General features: G+C 43.8%; 1 protein-coding gene across 2 annotated transcripts in view; it reads left to right on the plus strand.

Moving 5' to 3' along the window:
* Nucleotides 1-311: 311 nt before the first annotated feature.
* Nucleotides 312-19,492, plus strand: part of ARID5A (AT-rich interaction domain 5A) — a 44,955-nt gene continuing 25,774 nt past the window's right edge. For both annotated transcript variants that reach the window (XM_029604298.1, XM_029604299.1), the window contains exon 1: nt 312-464. In XM_029604298.1, coding sequence (XP_029460158.1) covers nt 461-464 — 4 coding nt within the window. In that variant the 5' untranslated portion in view covers nt 312-460. The remainder of the gene's footprint in view (nt 465-19,492) is intronic.

A 19,492-nucleotide genomic window follows, 5' to 3' on the forward strand; every position in this document is an offset into this window, starting at 1 on the left:
TAGCTCTGGGGCTAACCTATATCAGCATCAAATAATAGTCTTTGAAGCAAATCAGAAATCTGTCTTTATTACATGTGCATAGGACTTAATTCTCCTGCTGTATCGTGGACGATGCCAAGCTACTGCTGAAAACTACAACTCCCAGGGTTCCTGGTGGTGGAGGGGGTGGGACCTCACTCATTTGACCAACAATTTTTAAGGGCAGGAGGTGGAGTATGTGAGAGCTGACTAATCAGCACATGGAGGGTGTGGCCTGAGACCAAGTTTCTTTAGAGCTTTAGACAAGAGAGCTACATGGGGAGAGGATAAGAGACAGCAGGGGGCGAGGGGAGTGTTAGAGTCAGAGGGCATTGACTTACATGCAGAGTGCGAGGCAGGAAAAGGCAGCTCGGTGGGACTGGGGTAGGGGACCGCATCTCCCTGACGCCAGTCATCAGTGACCGGGCACTGACAGCAGAACATGGGTGAGATGAAACTCTTCTCTTCTTTTGGCTTGATCTGTGTAAATGATTCTCCTCTTACTGTAACAGTAAGTGCCAAAGGCTGACCGCCCCTGAGTTTGAGGAAGGACAGAGCAGACATTCTCTTTATTTATTTATGTCTTGCATGAATACTTCTTGTATAGATGCATGTGTTATGTGTCCGTTATTATTCAGTATGTGTGTGTGTGTGTGTGTGTGTGCGCACTGTCTGGCATGTGTCCATGTATTGTGTGCTCTGGGGCAGGCTCTGGGGCAGGGGTGAGGAAGGAGAGGAGCAGAGCAGACTATCCTTTTAGGAGGTAAGGTGGAAAATGAATAAAGTTGCTGCCTGCAATCTTCCTCCCAGACCCAAGAACAGTTTGTCCAGTCAAATAAATAGCATTTCCCTCTCATTCCCCCCCCCCCCCAAAAAAAGAAATATGGTGTGCCCAGCATACAGAAAGTGAGGTGTCTAAAATGTGTAACATGTTTTTTTCCACCTGCTGCTGTATGGTCTGTAACAGACAGAGCCCCCCCCCTTTGAAGAATAGTTTCATGAATTTGTTTCTCTGCAGCTGCTGACAGGGTGAGAATGCAGAAACAAGCTGTGGTTTTGCAGGGGAATCCCACAGCTTTTTCCTCCCTCTGAACAATATTCTCTACTTAATTTAGCAAGTACTGTACTCGATTCAGTAACCTCACATCCTGCCATCGCTTCAGCCCCAACTGTCCTCCAGTACTATTATGACTGCTGGTGAGGCCAAAAGAAGACACTTAGTCGGCCTTTCGCCCCAAGGTTTCTGGTACGCGTGTCCTTTGGATGACTGTGTATATGCCTGCTTGCATCTTGGCTTGCCTGCATGCACATATATGCGTGTCTTCTTCTAAGTGTGCTGGCATATACATGTTCAGCTGGGGGGAGGGGCTCTAATCACAGAATGAATTCTGTGAAACACTTCATAGAGTTGTGTTTCCGCTACGTTCAGTCATTTCCTGAATGTACTCGGTATTTTCAAGAACTAGCTGGTTGCACTTTGACAGCCTGACCTCATTCCCCCAGTGAGGATGCTCATAACCTTTACTGTCAAATTTCGGCGCTCTTAAAAAGTAACGATTTCTGCAGTTCACACAGACCCACAAAATCAGGCACAGGTGGAAACACCCTGCAAACGGGCCCCGGCAGCCCGTGGGTGCTTTCAACTGACTTGCAGAGACTTCAGATCTAGAAAAAAATTTTTTTTAAAGAAAATGCTTTCCTTTCAATTCTTTTTAATATAAATATATTTAAAAAACAAAAACCAAAATGAACATTAATCCCACAACTTACTGACTTAAAAATGTACACGCAAAGACAACATTAGAGAAAATTATTAAAAATGTGACCACCTACCCTAGAGAAAGAGTGACCTAACCTGTAGGTATCAGAGGGCTAAACATACAGTAACACAATAATCATGGCCTTTAAAGACCAAATAGTCCATCCATTCTGCCCAGCAAGTTGCGTATGGTAGTAACTGCCACTCCGTGCAGGTTATCCCCATGCATTCTGTCAAGGGTAATATCTGCAACTTCATGCAAGTTACTCCATACGTTCTGTTAAGGGTAGTAACTGCCACTCCGTGCAGGTTACCCCCATGCATTCTGTCAAGGGTAATATCTGCAACTTCATGCAAGTTACTCCATACGTTCTGTTAAGGGTAGTAACTGCCACTCCGTGCAGATTAACCCCCATGCATTCTGTCAAGGGTAATATCTGCTGCTTCATGCAAGTTACTCCAGACATTCTGCCACTCCATGCAGATTAACCCCCATGCATACTGTCAAGGGTAATATCTGCTGCTTCATGCAAGTTACTCCAGACATTCTGCCACTCCATGCAGATTAACCCCCATGCATACTGTCAAGGGTAATATCTGCTGCTTCATGCAAGTTACTCCATACGTTCTGTTAAGGGTAGTAACTGCCACTCCGTGCAGATTAACCCCCATGCATTCTGTCAAGGGTAATATCTGCTGCTTCATGCAAGTTACTTCATACATTCTGTTAAGGATAGTAACTGCCGCTCTGTGCAGGTTACCCCCATGTGCTCTGTTAAGGATAATATCTGTTGCTTCATGCAAGTTACTCCCATATTTTGTTAAGGGTAGTAACTGCCTCTCCATACAGATTACCTTCATGCATTTTGTTAAGGGTAGTATCTGCTGCTTCATGCAAGTTATTCCATACATTCTGTTAAGGATAGTAACTGCCACTCCATGCATGTTACCCCCATGCATTCTGTTAATGGTAATATCTGCTGCTTCATGCAAGTTACTCCATACAGAAAGCCTAGTAAATAATATTTGAGAGATTTAATGACCTATTTTTGTCACCAAACATTCTTTTTCTCTTACAACATAATTGCCATCTTTCTGCTAATTCATAGCACTAGGTATTTGTCTTCATTTATATTCTGAGACAATACTGTCCCTAACCCTACCTTCAAGATATCTCAATGTAACTAAAAAATCTAGATTATAAACACAGGCTTTCTGCAAAGAATGTTAAAAGCTGCATCACATGCAAATGAATACTATGTTGCATTAGGGGGCCAATTTTTTCTTAGCTCTGTCCATGGTGCTGCCATGTTTGAAAAATGAGATGTGAATTTTCTGTAGTATCCAAAGAATTTTGTTTATTTTTTCTACTGTAGCATTTCTCAGGATTTTCTTTGAGTCCTATTTGCTTAAGAAACCTTATCACTACTGCCACTATGTTTAAATGTTCTAAGTTAGTTTGTGTACATTGCTACATCATCCAAATAAGCCATTGCCTACTGTGCTTGGGGTTGGAGAATACGGTCAACGAATGTTTGAAATGTTGCCAGAGCCCCAGATAAACCAAATGGCAAGGTGCAGAACTGGAACAAGCCTAGCAGGGAAACAAAAGCTGTCTTCTCTTTTGAAAATTCTATGAGATCTATTAGTCAGCAGTTTTTGCAAGATCTAAAGTAGAGATGAACCTCATTGCCTAAACCAGCGATTCTCAACCGGTGTGTTGCGACACACCAGTGTGTCGCCAAGCATCAGCAAGTGTGTCGCAGCTTCTCGGTGTCCTGCTGCCCCAGTTGCATTTCCTCTCCCTCTCTTTTCTTGCAACGAATCGCATATATTCTGCCACTAATATTGCTGCTGTTCCATTCGGGCAGGAACAGCAGCAGTGTTAGTGGAAGCCAGTGGTGTACTAAGGGGGGGGGGGGGGTTGAGGGGGTGGTCTGTCCTGGGTGACAACAGGGGAAGGGGTGACATCGGGAGGGTTTTGTAGCACCAATCAGCTGATTTTACGTACAATCTGACTGCGCAGCTGCAGAAAAGAAAAGAAACATGCTTTGCTTGCCCTGAGCGTGTGCTTCTCATACCAGCTCTGCTGTGCTCACTGGCTCCCATCCTGAAACCTCTCCTGGTGCCTCCTTTGCTTTGGCCAACAATTAGAGGCCCAGCGTGACACAGATTTGTGACAGGCAGGCGGGGGTTCCCATCCTCCTGCCAGCATTAGAGGCCCCCAGTACGGTAGCACTGTGGTATCCTACCAGCAGGCTGCGTGCACCTCGCCAGCAGGAAGGAGGACCACCTTGGTGAAGAGGTGAATCACATGGCATTGTGGGGTGTGAAGTTGAAGGGGTGTGAGTGAGGATGAGAAGGGGAGAAGGTGGTGAGTGACTGAGAGGAAAGGGGAGGGAGTGGAAGTGAGAATGAGGGGGTGAGTGACTGAGTAGGAAGGGGAAGGCGTGAGTGACAGAAGGAAGTGGGAGAAGGATATATTGGGAGGAAAAGGGGGAGTGAGAGTAAGGGGTTTGAGTGACTGGGGGCAAGGGATGGAAGATGAGTGGGAAGGAAAGGAGTGAGAGTGGGAAGAGGGGTGAGGGTGAATAGGAAGGGGTTGGTGAGTGAGGGGTGGGGGAAGGGGAGGGGGAAAGGGGAATGAGAGTGAGTGAAGGGGGATTGAGTGACTGGAGGCGAGGGATGGAAGACGAGTAGGAAAGGATGAGAGTGGGGGAAGGGGGATGAGTGACTGAGAGGTGAGATGAAGGGGAAGGGGAGTGAAGGAGAAAAGAGTCTGGAAGAATGACAATATAAAAGAGTGGAGAAAGTTGTGTGTGCCCTCGATTAATCCATGACAATCTCAGGATTACTGGAATCAAAGTTCCCAGGTACAGCATGGGGGAAAAATTTAACCTTATTATTTTTAATTATTGGGTATTATTTGATATGCCTGCTGTTTTGAAATATGAAATCGATGTTTAGAAAATAATTTAAATTGTATAGTTGCTCTAATTATTGGATGATATTTATCAACTGTTTTGATATGTATATTTTTTAGTATGGTTTTTACTATTCTGATTGATTTATATTTCTTGATTGTCTTGTTTTGAGGAATAGTGATATTCTATTTTTCCATTGTTGCACTGCATACAGAATCTGGCTTGTTGCAGTTTCTGGTTCAGTTTTTGTCTATGTGTGTAGGTGCTGTGTGAGAGCAACAGACCCAGGAAGTGTGTGTGAGTATGTATGCATGTCACCAGTCTACGATAATCTCAGGATGACAGATTTGGAGAGTATGGTATTTTTTTAAATCCTTATTAGTTTAAATATTTGGTGTTATTTGATGTGTCTGCTGTTTTGAAATATTTTATCGATGTTTAGGAAATTTTACATTTATATAGGGTTAGGTGTGCCAAAGGAAGTATCCGCCCCAGGTGCCAAATACTTTAGGTATGCCACTGGTGGAAGCGTCCATATCAGCAGCATGGCCCTTTCTTCTTCCTGCTCCCACAGCCCGGAATAAGAAGTGATGTAAGTGGGGAAGAAGAGAAGACCAAGCTGCATAAAGTAGTGGCAGAAGCGTGTGACCCCAGACCAAAATCAAGCCCAGCCAGCGATCAGCAAACTGGAGAGCAGAGTTAGCCCCCGCAGCCAATAGGATTCCTCATTCTCAAGCCACAGGAGCTGGAGGAGGAGGCTACTGCAGCTGTCTTTGGCTAGGGAGGAGGGGAGTTTAGTGGATGTGAGAGCGAGCCAGAGGGAGAGGAGAACAAGCATGTGTGATTGACAGCATGTAAGTAAGAGAGACCATGTTGTGCAAGTGTAATTGATAGTATGTGTCAAAGTGAGAGAGCATATGTGTGACTGAGAAAGAGACAGGTCAGGGAGATGACAGGTGTGTATATGGGTGAAAGAGAGATAGACTAGTCAAAGAAGCGACTGGTATGTGTGAGGGAGACAGAGATTGGTCAGGGATGTGACTGGTGTGTGAGAGACAGAGACTGGTCATGGGGTGTAATTTGGTGTGTGTGTGTGTGGTGTGTGTGTGAGTGACAGAACTTATCCTATGTCACTTTAATCTTATGTTATGATAATATTTTTATTGGTATTTTTATTCTCACTTTTGTCGAAGTTTTTTATTTTTCTTTTATTGAATTTAATTAATCTCCCTTATAATTTTAACTACACTGTAAACGCTTTGGTCAGCATTTAATGCTGGTAAAACGGTATATAAAAACGTCAAATAAATAAATAAATAATAAAACTTCAGCAGCCACTGCTGCTTCTGGTGTGTGCTGTTGGCCTGCAAGGGAAAGGAGTAGGAGAGTTGCTGGAGAGAGTAAGTAAAGGTGGCTTTTTAAGTATATTTTTCTTGATTTACTGCCATTCTAATTATTGGATATTATGTGATTTCTTGCTGTTTCGAAATATTTTATTGGTGTTTGAAGAATTTTTAATAATTTTTATGAGTTTTTAATTGTTGGACGTTTATTCTGTTCATTAGTTGTTTTGAAACTTTTATTATAGTTTTACAGTTATTCTGTGTGAGGATCTATACCAGCTTGACTTAGTCTGTTTTCGTAACAGTAGGTGTATTGGTGTTTAGAGCCTGGTTTAATATTTGTAGTGTTGCCTTTTCATAGTAGGGTTTCCATAATACAGGTGTAACTTTGTGTGGATTAGTTTGTGTGCGCTATTGCAGATCCTAGGACTATTTTAGGTGCTATATTTCTGTTTCCATTCTCCAGGTTCGCACTGCATGCAGAGTGACTTTTTTGATTTTCCATTCCAGTTTCTGTCTCCATATTTATAATTTGTGGTCTTTCTGTCCTTGGTGAAGGTCAGTTCTGGGTGTGTGACCAAGGTGAGGTATTTTACTAGCATGTAGGCATTTGTATCAACCTTATTTGTTTCGTTTTATCAACAGGACATGCATTAGTGGTAAATTACTGTCTTTTCATAAGGAGGGGTATTGTGTCTGCCAGTAAAGGGAGTTTCTTTTGCTTTTACTGAAATGTCACCAGAATATCTTTTTTGTATGGTGAGTTGTACAGGGTAATGCCCTAGATCTGCTCTGCTCTCATTGCTGGGGGTTGAGGGGATTCCTGTGGATGCAGAGTGCATGTTTACATTTAGCACCGTGATGGTCACATGTTCAGTGTGTCACGCATGTGAAAACCATCTGTCAGGTGTGTCCCTGCCGAAAAAAGGTTGAGAACCACTGGCCTAAACTATTTACAAATTATAAAGGTAATTTTCAAACAAGCACACGAGTGCCCACATATACGGATGTGCGTGTAATTGCAAGTGGACAATATAAAATTTGCTTAAATCTACCCAACATTTCCCCCCAGCCTGACACACTTGAGGAATCAGATACATGCTAAGTGCATTAATGAAAAATATATGGAATTTTGGACTTGTCGAAAACAAGAAGAACGTTTCTGCTGATCTGGGACAGCTACCTGCAGTCCCTTCCGTCGAGGATGAGAAGCCAAATTTTAAATGACTATTGTACTTCTAAGCGGGTGACGCCTACATGATCTATGTTTTCTGGTGCACGCAGGGGAGGGGGGTGGGGTTGGGGGGATACTTCTATTATTATGTTCCAGTTATTGTACTAGTCCTTATAGTTGATTCTGTGAAGAGCACACCAGTGTCAGCTATGCTGTTATTATGGTTGAAAATGAAATATTTAATAGTTTGAAACATAACTCTACCCAACAATATATTCGCATATCTAAAAGATACACAGCACTTAAGCTCCCACTTACCCAGAAAGGTCAAAATGTATCCAAATAAGTGGTGTAAATCTGCTCTATGCATGTAGTTGTGTTCCTAATTTTAATCATTTACACAAGAAGATTTAGCTCGCATATTTTTCTTATCAGTTGTCAGTTTTTACATGCATAATTCCTCGAATTTTGTAAAATGTGCAAGAAGAAAATGACCAGTTTAACCAATTAGTCCATGCCTAGTCTGTTTGCAGCTCAGAAACCCCCTCCTGGCTCTTCAGCTGAAGGCCTCCCCCAGACCCCTCGCCCAGTCTTTTTTTCACTTTTAAAATATTAATGATCACTTGCACCAGATATTGAGCAGCAGTAAATAGACTTATGTGCATCACTTTGGCAGGGTGTAAAACACCAATTTGCTTGCAGAAATGTAGGCCCCACCCTGGAATGCCCCTAACATGCCCCCCTTTTTTTTTTTTTTTACGAGCATTCTCTTGCTCGCACACGAGCATATATTTTGCCATTTTTATAATACAAGTTGTGCATGATCAGCCCATATACTTGCATATATGGGCCTTTTTATGCAAGTAACTCTTTTAAAATTCATCTATATTTATTCAGTCCTTAGGCTAAATGTCAATTTTTTTACTGAACTATCAAATTTAGGGACTAAAGCAGTGGCGAACCATGGGTGGGCCTGGGTTGGCCAAGGCCCTCTCACTTTGGGCTCGGGCCCACCCAATCAGTATTGTCTGGTGGCCGAAGAAGAGAGGCCGCCACAAGGCCACAGCGCACATGCTGGGCAAGAGGAGGAAGAGGCCTGCGAGGCCACCGGTGGACCCCATCCCACCATGGCCGAGAAGAGGAAGAGGACCGCAAGGCTGCCGGAGGACCCCATCCCACTGGCGGCCAAAAAGAAGAGGAGGAGCCCACGATGCTGCCAAGAAGAGGAATAGGACTAGGAGGCCGGTTGTCAAAGAAAAAAACGTCACCGGAAAGTGCCCGTTCTCCTGCTCCTCCACGTATGCCGGCCCTGCACCTTCAAAACCCGTGCAGCCAGTAAGTGATCTATGCTGATCTTGTGCATCGCGAGATCAGCACACAGGAGTACTAGCCGAGCGAGTTTATAATAGTGTGGGCAGGCACCAGGAGCAGCAGCAGAACAGGCTCCCCATTTTGCTACCGATGGGGGAGTCTGCCTCTGTTTTATGTTTGTCTGTGTGCGTGTGTGTGAATGGTAGCCTGCCTAGGTGTGTACGTGTGTGAATGGGAGCCTCCCTGGGGGTGCAGAGGGTGTGAATGGGAGCCTGCCTGGGGGTGGGTTTTTGTAAATTGGAGCCTGCCTGGGTGTGTGTGTGTGTGTGAATGGGAGCCTGCCTGGGGGGCTAGGGGGTATGAAAGGGAGCCTGCCTGAGTCTGTGTATGTGTGTGTGTGTGTGTGTGTGTGTGTGTGTGAATGAGAGCTTACTGTGGGGGTGTATGTGAGAGAAAGAGAGCATGTGGGAGTGAGAACTTGTGTATATGGGAGTGGGAGCTTGCATGTGAGAGAGAGCATGTGAGGGTCCCTAGGGCAAGAAATCTCATCTTTGAGAGACTTTCCTCACTCTAAATGACGTCAAATCTTCACCGAGGTGTACTGTGCTGTTCGTACGTCTCATTCTGCATGTCAAACTGGCCCCAAAACCCTAAACCACCACCAAAATCTCACCTCAAGTTATTAGCTGGCCCTCTTATAGTGATATAAATAGTTAACTACTATGAAGGCCTTATAAAGAATCTCTCTCTCTCTCTCTCTCAAAAAATGTAATCTTTATCACAAATTGTGTTACAGCCATTTTGGGCATATTGCACAGCTGAACACTAGGAAAAAAAGGTGTAGTTATTTCCAGCGTTAAAAATGTGCGATAATGCCCCTCATTTTCATGAATTCCATCCAAACCCTCCCCCCGATCCCACCCTTTTCAAAAATTTGCATTCACACCATGCGGTACCGTGATTATCACGTGCGTTATGGCATTAGTGCATGCATTATGATGTTATGATGGGTATTAATGCCATAACGCATTTTGATGAGTAACCCTGTTAGCCTGCTAAGATTGGTTAGGCCAAAGAGCTGTCCTAAAGTTAGCCAGCTAACTTTTCCCAGTAGGTTTGTTTTTGTGTAGTATATACTGTAGATCAGAAAGGATTCAACTCTTACTGCCTGCAATGACTTTATCTGATCAAATTAAGTACAGTACATGAACTATTTATAACATCTTATCCTCACAACTTTGCTGATTATGTTTTCTTTTGACTCTTCATAGAGGAAACAAACTTTAACTAAGGTTTTGATAGACACATATGGATTCAGCACATTTACTTTTTATTTAAAATTGTTAAGGATTATTATGGAAGCAATCGTGAAAACCCCTCACAAATCTTGCAGGCCCGCAGGCTCGCTATACCCATGGGCCTGCAAGCTAATGTTCAATGGAAACTCTCTGGGGAGTTTCTCTTTGAAAGTATGGGCAGCTGCAGGAACATGGGTATAAACTTTTGATCTGACTGGAAGCTAGTGCAAAAGTAACCTTGGGAAAGTACACATGAACTTTTCAAAATGAAATCCCCACATCTACTCTCCCTCCTCTAACTTAACCCTAACCCTTTTTTACCGTGGGTAAAAGAAGTGCAGGCATTTTTACCTGCAGCATGGGAGAGGGGCACAACTTTAAGCTGTTAGGATTTTGCCTGTTTCACTGCTTTATCCTACCTTCCTGACACCTCCCTACCAGCAGAGGCCTTCAGTAAGCCTCTCTACTAGCCTTGTCAGGCTCCTCCTCACCGCCCTTGCCACGCCCAATTCCCAGACCTATGTAAACCTGCCTTGCCAGAAGTTCCAGGTCTTCTCATGGTATCGCTTCTGGCTCCGTGACCTGACCCCTGTTCTGTCTTGCTTTGTCTTGTGGCTTACAGGCCTGCCTTGCTCCAACCTTGTCTTGAGGCCTACCGGCCTTCTTCCTTCTGCTTTGCCTTGAGGTCTTTGGGCCTACTCTGGCTTCAGCCTTGTTGCCTTTGGGTTTGCATGTTCTTTGTTCAGTGTTTCCCTTGTCTGCCTTGTCTGCCATCTGCCTTGTTAGTTTTTCCTGTTTGTCCCAGTGTCCTGTCCAGTCTTGCCTATATCAGTGTCTTGCCTTTGCCTTGCCTTAAATCTATCTTGTCTAGTTCCAGGTCCTATTTATATCCAAGCCCATATCTTGTCCTGCTTGCCAGACTTCCTGTTTTGTGCCCTCTTTGCCAAGTCAGTCATGCCTTGTCTTCAGCCACAGTCTCCAGGCAGCCTTGTCCTGCTTGTCTCCAGCCTAACTTGTCCAAGCCCTGCCTCCAGCTTGTCTGTCCAAGCCTTGCCTGTGTGGACTCACCACTATGATGTACTGCCGCCGCAGAGACCTACTGACTTCAAGGACTCAACCTGAGGAGGAGGGGACTAGCTAGGCAGAAGACTGGTTCTTTTCTTGTTCCAAGTTGCGTCTTGCCATCCCATATCGCTCATAAGGTGGATGTCCCTGACTCAGGCAGCCATAACAGAATGGACGCAGGGAGCCATAACATAAACTCTGCCATTTTACTTGTATGAGATTGTTTTAAAATTTGCTGAAATCCACGCATAAAAACCGACGTGATCCTATTGAAGATACACACACACTAGTTGTGCTCGAGTAACCTCTTAAAATTAGGAGCATACTTATGCACAGTTGGTGCATTTAAAATTATATACTTGTAAATGCACGCTCGATTAAAAATTCTAGCATCCCCTTGTGTGCCGATATGGGCGTGCAAGTGCTCGTTTTAAAATTGACCTCATAGTATAAGTAAAGTGTAAAAAATCATCACAATTCATTTTTTATCATATAGCATCAAAAACTATTCAGTAGCAGGCCGATTCAGTAAAGTCCGCGGGAGAGTGGACGAACGCCCGCTCTCCCGGCGCGCACACCAACCCCTCGCTGGTGCACGCGATGCAGTATTCAAATTAGGTGGTGCGGTAGAATCGGCGGCTGTCAGCGAGTTTGACTGCCGACGCTCAATTTTGCCGGCGTCGGTTCTCGAGCCCGCTGACAGCCCCGGACTCAGAAACCAGACGCTGGCAAAAGTAAGCGTCCGGTTTTCGGCCCGACAGCCGCGGGCCAAATTCAATTTATTTTTATTTATTTTTTTTTTTTAACTTTTTTTACTCTTCAGGACCTCTGACTTAATATCGCTATGATATTAAGTCGGAGAGTGCACAGAAAAGCAGTTTTTACTGCTTTTCTGTGCACTTTCCCGGTGGCGGAAGAAATTAGCGCCGACCTTTGGGTCGGCGCTAATTTCTGAAAGTAAAATATGCGGCTTGGCTGCACATTTTGATTTCTGAATCATGCGCTATTAGGTGCCGCAGGTTGACGCGCGTTTTCCTCCCCTTACTGAATAAGGGGTAAGGGAAAACGCGCGTCCAATAGCAGGCTAACAGTGCGCTCTGTCGGAGCGCACTGTACTGTATCGGCCTGTAGGTAAATAAACAAATGTTATCCTATGCATAAATCTTTATTATTAGCATTAACAGATACTGTCTTAAGAGGATTCGACACAGACCAATCATATTTACTTATCTTACTTGACCTGTCTGCTGCATTTGACACCATGGATCATACTATTATGTCTGAAATTGAACAGTGATAAAACCCTCCGGTGGTTTATATCATATTTAAAAGATTGTACCTTTCAGGTAAGAATCGGTAATTCCCTATCAAATAAAATTGACTTGGATTCAGGGGTATCGCAAGGGTCATCTTTATCCGTAACCCTTTTTAACACTTATATGCTATCATTGTGCAAGCTGCTATCAGGATTAGGCATGTTATTACATACACGCAGATATGATGCAATTTCTAGTTCCTATCGAAAATTCCATAGAACATACTTTGAAGCTGTTAGGGGTGTATATATCTGCAATACATCAATTACGGATTCATATGAAATTGGTTTTAAATCATCAAAAAACAGAAATTATACTGTTAAATAGGAAATTACTATCAAAAGCACCTGTCTACTTAAAAACAGAATCCATGCAAACAGAATTGACTAACCATGCACGTAATATCTGGGTATAATATTAGATGGTAATCTCAATATTAAGAAGTATATGAGTGACAAAATAAGAGATGGCTATAATAAACTACATATTTTAAAGCTTCTGAAATATCTACTTAATTATGAAGATAGTCATACAGTACTTCAAAAATTAATATTTTCCAATATAGATTACTGTAATGCTCTTTTATTTGGTTTACCTGTAAACACAATAAGACCATTACAGTTATTGCAAAATGCCACAGCCAGGGCCCTGCTGGGTAATAAAAAATATGATCGCATTACTCCAGTACTCATAGCTCTTCATTGGTAACCTGTAAAATTCAGAATACAATACAAAGTACTGTGCCTATTACATAAAGTGATCAATAACGATAACTCAGAGTGGTTGAATGCTTCCTTGCATCTTTATACTCCACAAAGAAATTTAAGATCAGCAAATAAAAGGCTTCTAAATATTCCGTCTGTGCGAACTGCACACTTAGGTGAGGTAAGAGAAAGAGCTATATTGACTGCAGGTCCTAAATTATGGAACTCCTTACCTTGTGAGTTAAGACTGGAAAGAGATTTTATGGCATTGAAGAAAAACCTGAAAACCTGGCTGTTCAAACAGGCCTATGAGAACATTAATGCAAATTGAAAGAGCTATCAGAAATAAGACAATGTAAGGAGAGAAAGTTAATAGAAGAATAAATGGAAGAGGCTACTTTATATTGTATTAGTTTGAAACTAAGAAATGTTTAAAAAATTCACACAGTTTTTTTTAGGTTCTTATGTTTCCAATAATTTTAATTTAACTGTTATGATTGTTCATAAATTGATTTTAATATTTTAACATGTTTATCCTTGCTCTAAACTGTCGTGATTGATAATAGAACGACAGCATCTACCTTATAAATGGCCTGTGACCGACGGCCCGCAAATGCGCAGTAGAGCGCAGCTCTACTGCGCATGTGCGGGCAAGGATGTCGATCAGAAAAAAAAAATGGCGGGAGGAGAAGCAGCGGCGCCGCGCGCGCGGTGCCGCTGCTTCTCCTCCCCAGATCTGCCGGCAGATCTCGGGGGGGTGTCACTCCCGCGCCCCCCCCCACCGAGATCTGCCGGCAGGAGCGGGAGGAGAAGTAGCGGCACCGCGCGCGCGCGGTGCCGCTACTTCTCCTCCCCAGATCTGCCGGCAGATCTCGGGGGGGTCACTGCCGCGCGCGCGGGAGTGACCCCCCCCCCCGAGATCTGCCGGCAGGAGCGGGAGGAGTAATGGAGCCGGGTGCGGGTTGCGGGAAGTCGCGCTTACGGCGCCGGGAGGAAATGGAGGTGGGTGAAGGGAGGGAGGGAGAGGGGGACTGAGTGAGTGGGAGGGAGAGGGGGACTGAGTGAGTGGGAGGGAGGGAGGGAGAGGGGGACTGAGTGAGTGGGAGGGAGGGAGAGGGGGGACTGAGTGGGAGGGAGTGAGGGAGAGGGGGGACTGAGTGAGAGGAGAGGGAGGGTGGAGAGGAGTGGGTGGGGGAGGGGGGTGGTGAAGAGGGAGGGGGAGGTGAGAGACAGAGGGATGTAGCCCGTTTTAACGGGCTTTACGGCTTGTATATAAATATAATAAATAAATAAATAAATCGTTTGAATTCCCCCTGCAAGCAGCACCAGTACTAATGAGTTCTAAGCTCACCTTTTAGTGGATTCTTACTTTAGATCCTTAAACCCAAAGGGCCAGATTTTCGAACCTACGTGCGGGAGTAGATTTGTGCGCGCAACCCGGCACACACAAATCTACGCCCGATTTTATAACATGCATGCGCAGCCGCTCACATGTTATAAAATCCGGGGTCAGTGCACACAAGGGGGTGCACACTTGTGCACCTTGCGCGTGCCGAGCCCTAGGGGAGCCCCGATAGTTTTCTCCGTTCCCTCCGAGGCTGCTCCGAAATCGGAGCAGCCTCGGAGGGAAACTTTCCTTTTGCCCCCCCCACCTTCCCTTCCCTTCCCCTACCTAACCCACCCCCCAGCCCTACCTAAATCTCCCCCCCTACCTTTATTATTTAAGTTGCACCTGCTTCCGGGCAAGCGTAGATTGCGCGTGCCGGCACTTGGCCGGCACGCAATCCCCCGGCCTAGCAGACCTTCGGAGGCCTCTGACCATGCCCCTGCCCCGCCCTGGACCGCTCCTGTCCCGCCCCTTTTTTCGAGCCCCGGGGCTTGCGCGCATCACCGAACCTATGCAAAATGGGCTCAGCGTGCGTGGGAGGGGTTTAAAAGGGTTCCACACGTATATTACGTGTGTAAACCTTTTAAAATCCACCTCAAAGCTTTTAGTTCATCTTTCCATCTGATCATGGATTTGCTCGATTCCTAAGGGAAAACTGGGGCATTCCTAGGTCCTCTACTCACAGCAAATCTTCAGACAGCTGGACCAGTTAATGCCAGCACGTCTATTTCTGCATTTGCCTTGGCAGCTTGTCAATATATATTTTTCTTAGCCAGTGAGACACAGTCTTCAGATACTGTGCAAGACTGAATTTGATTGATGATCTCATAAATCCTTTTCGTGTTATGCAAACATACAAGGTCACATACCTACTTTAAAGTTCAGTTTGGAGACTTTTTCTGTGCTTTTCCAATGAAACACCCAAACACTTAAGGATAGTCACCTTAAGCTCTTTGATGTCTCTACTGACACTTGTATCCAAAGCCTAGTTTGGAATGAATCCAGTCAAGTGGTACAAGTCTTCCCAGCCTGTTTTGCCACCTGGACTAGGCTGTCAACTGTAACCAGATACATTTTAAGATTATCATTTGGTCTCATCTAAGTGTTAATTCTGTGGCTGAGGATTCTCGTGCAGGGTCTGCCATCTGAGCTGCCCTGCTAGTCTAAAAGTTCTAAAACTAGTGGTCAGAGAATGAAGCTCGAGCAAACTCTGAAAATATTTCTTTATAGAAAGGCTGGTGGATGCATGGAACAGTCTTCCAAGGGAGGCAGTGGAGGTAAAAACAGTAACAGAATTCAAGAAAACATGAGATAAGCAGAGGATTCCTAGTTGAGAAGAAGTAAGGGGAAAAATCAACTGTTGTCATTGCACCAAGAAATAAACAGAGCTGACTAGTTGAGTCTTACATTGCTTATCTGCCAGCAGATTATCTGTTTCTATGTTAGTCTGCTTGGGCTCCAGTTGGTGCAGCTTTTCTGAAGCTTCAGCTGATTCTAGTGCTGAATTTGAAAGCTAAGAATGCTTTTAACTCTCCTCTATGTGCAAGGCTTTAATTTTGGAGGAGCCCAAAAAGTGTGCAGAAAAGCAGAAAATATTGCTTTTCTGTGCTTCCTCTGACCTAATATCATGGCAATATTAAGTTGGAGGAACTGTAAAATTCGAAATGTCCCTACCCAAAAAACTTTTCAAAACAGGGTGCTGGCAGTCAGGTTAGGAAAAGGGACGCTCAATTAACGAGTGACTGTTTTCCTAACCTGCTGACAGCCACCTCTCCTGGGCTTCCGCTGCCGAGGAGGCACTAGGGGCGCACAATTTCCCCTAGCACCTTCTTTTTACCACAGTAGCCAATTTGCATTTTGCATTGGGCTCCCCAGAGATGTGGATCGGCACACATTAACGGAGCGGACACTCAATCATGAGCGCCCATTTAATGCGCACCGATATTGCATCAGCCTGATAGTGCATACACACATGCCCACTGATAGACATGTAGAAATGCACTGCAGGTATACAAACATTGATACACTGATATTTAGGCACCACTGATAAACAAATGCTGGCAGACACACTGATTTACATATTGCTGATACAGATGTTCAAAGATATGTGCACCAATGAAATTTTGTAGTTTTTAATTTTTCATTTTGTAGTATCTTTGATTTCTATGAAATTTTTTTTTTCAGCTGTTATAAGCTGCGTTGGGTGATCCTTAGGGATTGATAAAATGGAGTATAAATATAATAGAACATAAAACAGAACGAATAAACATATATACACCACTGATAAGAAGAAATAGATACAAACAATGATAGATACGGCAAAACAGATGATACATACATATATCACTCTGGATATATCATAGATGTTTATATGTACATAAAGACATACATGCACAGCTACACGTATATTTTAATGCATATACTCACACATTCCCACCGACAGATACACAGACATGAGCAGTGCATATGAAACATACAGAGGTCAGTGTCATCACAAGAGGATGAGAGGCATGATGTTATCAGAATTGACTAATACTGTAAGCAGGAAATGTTTGAATACATATTTTTTTTTCAAATGTTGAATGCACATGAAAACCCTCAAAAACTCACAGTAGTGACTATGTTGTGAAATTGTGCCCCCGCTCAATCTCTGCTTCCAGGAGGGGATCCCTAATCTTCATGGCCCATTATCTATTTTCTCCCTGTGTTCTAGAGAAGGAATCCTCAGACCAGTCTTCTGTATATTCTTGGGTCCTGGGGATGGTACCCCTGGGCCAGCGCTGATGCCTGTTTCCTCTCAGGTCCTGAGGGAGGGATTTCCTGGATCCATGTTTAATTCGTATCCTCCTGCGGCTCAGAGAAGATATCTACAGTTAGTGCTCACCGTATCTCTCTTCCTGGGACCCAAAGATAGAACTCCTGACTCACTAACCAACCAACAGCCAGGCCCAGGACCAGGCCCAACCACTTCCCCTGCTTTTGGAGAGATGAGCTGGGGAGAATGTGATGGCAGGTACCAAGGAGAGAAGGACTGAAGGTGGGGTAATGAAAGAGGTTAACTGGAGGAAAGGTGTGAAGTTGATTGGGGAGGAAAAGGGAATGGCAATCCGCTGCTAGGAAGACAGCAATTATACTGTTTCAAGGTCCTGCTCACAGATTTTTCCTCTTCTCTGTTATCAGTTTAGCTCAATCTACTTGTTCAGAGTCAAAAGCACGTGTGTGCATATCCTTCAGTGTCTGTACTATGTTGGTGGTGCGGTGAACAGGAGGGCACCTATATCCATATTTGGTGGAGTTGCACGAAGATTGTATCTCTCTGGCACCAAACCGCTGACTGGATATCGAATATTCTGAGGGTGGGAGATGTATATGATGCCTGTCATATGCTTCTTGGGAAACCAATTGAAGAGCTTACAGTCCCTAGTCAACGGTTATGTCAACAGATCTTTTCAGCGGTTAGAGATGAGGTTGCCCTATTCTGGAAGTAGGTTGGGTGTCCCTTCTCGCCCAGCTATAATCACCTGATTGCTGGACACTCGCAGGATAGACTACCTAATGGCCTTGTGCCTCAAGAGATTGGCCACATTTTCAAAATCCTGGGATCCCTTTGATAAATGCACTCTTCTCAAAATAAGGGTAGATCTTAGAAAAGGGTGTGTTATGCCTTACCTGTATGTAGTCCCAATCCACGCCCCCGATTCATGTTATCACCATACCTCCAGAAAAATATTTACTGTGAAGCAGAAATGACTCAGAACTCTTCTGTGGCAGCGTGTAAGGATTCTTTACTTGGGAAACTGGAATAGAAAAATAATAAACATTCTATAAACAGTTACATAGCTCTGTACAGGTGATTGTGCTGGCATGATCAGCAAAATAGACAGGGAGGAAGATGCAGACTCAATTCACTAGTACAGGTTACATCCTATGTAAGGAATCCTTACAGTCCCACCCCCTCCCATACAAGGTCAGGGAATGCTAACCCCATGCTGTCTGGGCTGAAGGATGACCTCTACTATCAGTCGTCCAATACTATTGACCAGAGAAGCAGCCATATTCAGCCTTATCCGGTTAGGCGTGGCCCATAGCAGGTCTAAAGTTATCCAGAAATGCTAATCCGGCTAACTGTAATACTTATCCAGGTATATTCAGCAGCATTGCCGTGAATATCCCATGTAAGTTATTTGAATAGTTTTATCCGACTAACTTACGTAGCTGGAAATATTTTAATAGTGGCCCCCTCCCCTCCCCCCCCATGTATGTAGGACAATGGAAAATGCCCTAACACAGCATCCACATAAACGGGGTGAGTTCTTTATTTAGCTAAGATTTTTTATTGTGGAAAACTGTACTGTTATCATATTTTAGTTTAAATCTTTTCATTCAGCAAAACAAAAACTTTGAGCACCTTTATCTTGTGTGCCCACAAGTCAATTCAAGTTCCAGTTTTAGGAATCCCAACCTTCCCCTCCCCCTTCCACATCCCTGATACATAAGAAGTATATTTGTGACTTAATATAATCGGATTGCCTACTACAATACTTATAATGTATTCAAAACTAGACAAATAAAAATGTATGTTTCCCATATCAATAAAAATTGTTTTTTTCCTTGAAGGACTCATTGTCATCCTATCATGGAGAGAATTTCTCCATTGCCAGTAAGATGGTAGAGTCTCCTCCCACCACACCAGCAAAATGGATTTTTTTTTCCCTAACACGAATGCTTTGCAGGCAAAGAGGACATCTCCTTTCTTCAAAAAAATACTTAGAAAGATCTTTTTCAAATAGTACCAATTCGGGGAGAAAAGAAACCCCACATCCCAACAATCTATTCAGGTAATTTAAGATCCTCCCTCCAGAATCCCAAAACAACAGGGCAACTCCAAAAGACATGGTTCAGAGTATCCTCATCCAATTTACATTTCAAATATATCTTAGATGAGGTTATCTTAGCTTGAAAGGCTGGAGATTGAGAGATATATGCCATATGCAAAAATGTAAACTGTAGCTCCCGCAGATACATTTTCAAGGAAATACCCTGAGACCCTTTGAAACATGCCTTAACCTCTTGTTCTGTAATACTAAATGCACCCTCCTTTACCCATCTAGCTGTGACCACCTCATATACTGTATTCTGGGACATCTTCTGCGAATCTTTATATAATACTGATAATTTCCTCCTTTCCACATG

This window comes from Rhinatrema bivittatum, chromosome 5 (assembly GCF_901001135.1).
Source record: "Rhinatrema bivittatum chromosome 5, aRhiBiv1.1, whole genome shotgun sequence".
Taxonomy (NCBI): domain Eukaryota; kingdom Metazoa; phylum Chordata; class Amphibia; order Gymnophiona; family Rhinatrematidae; genus Rhinatrema; species Rhinatrema bivittatum.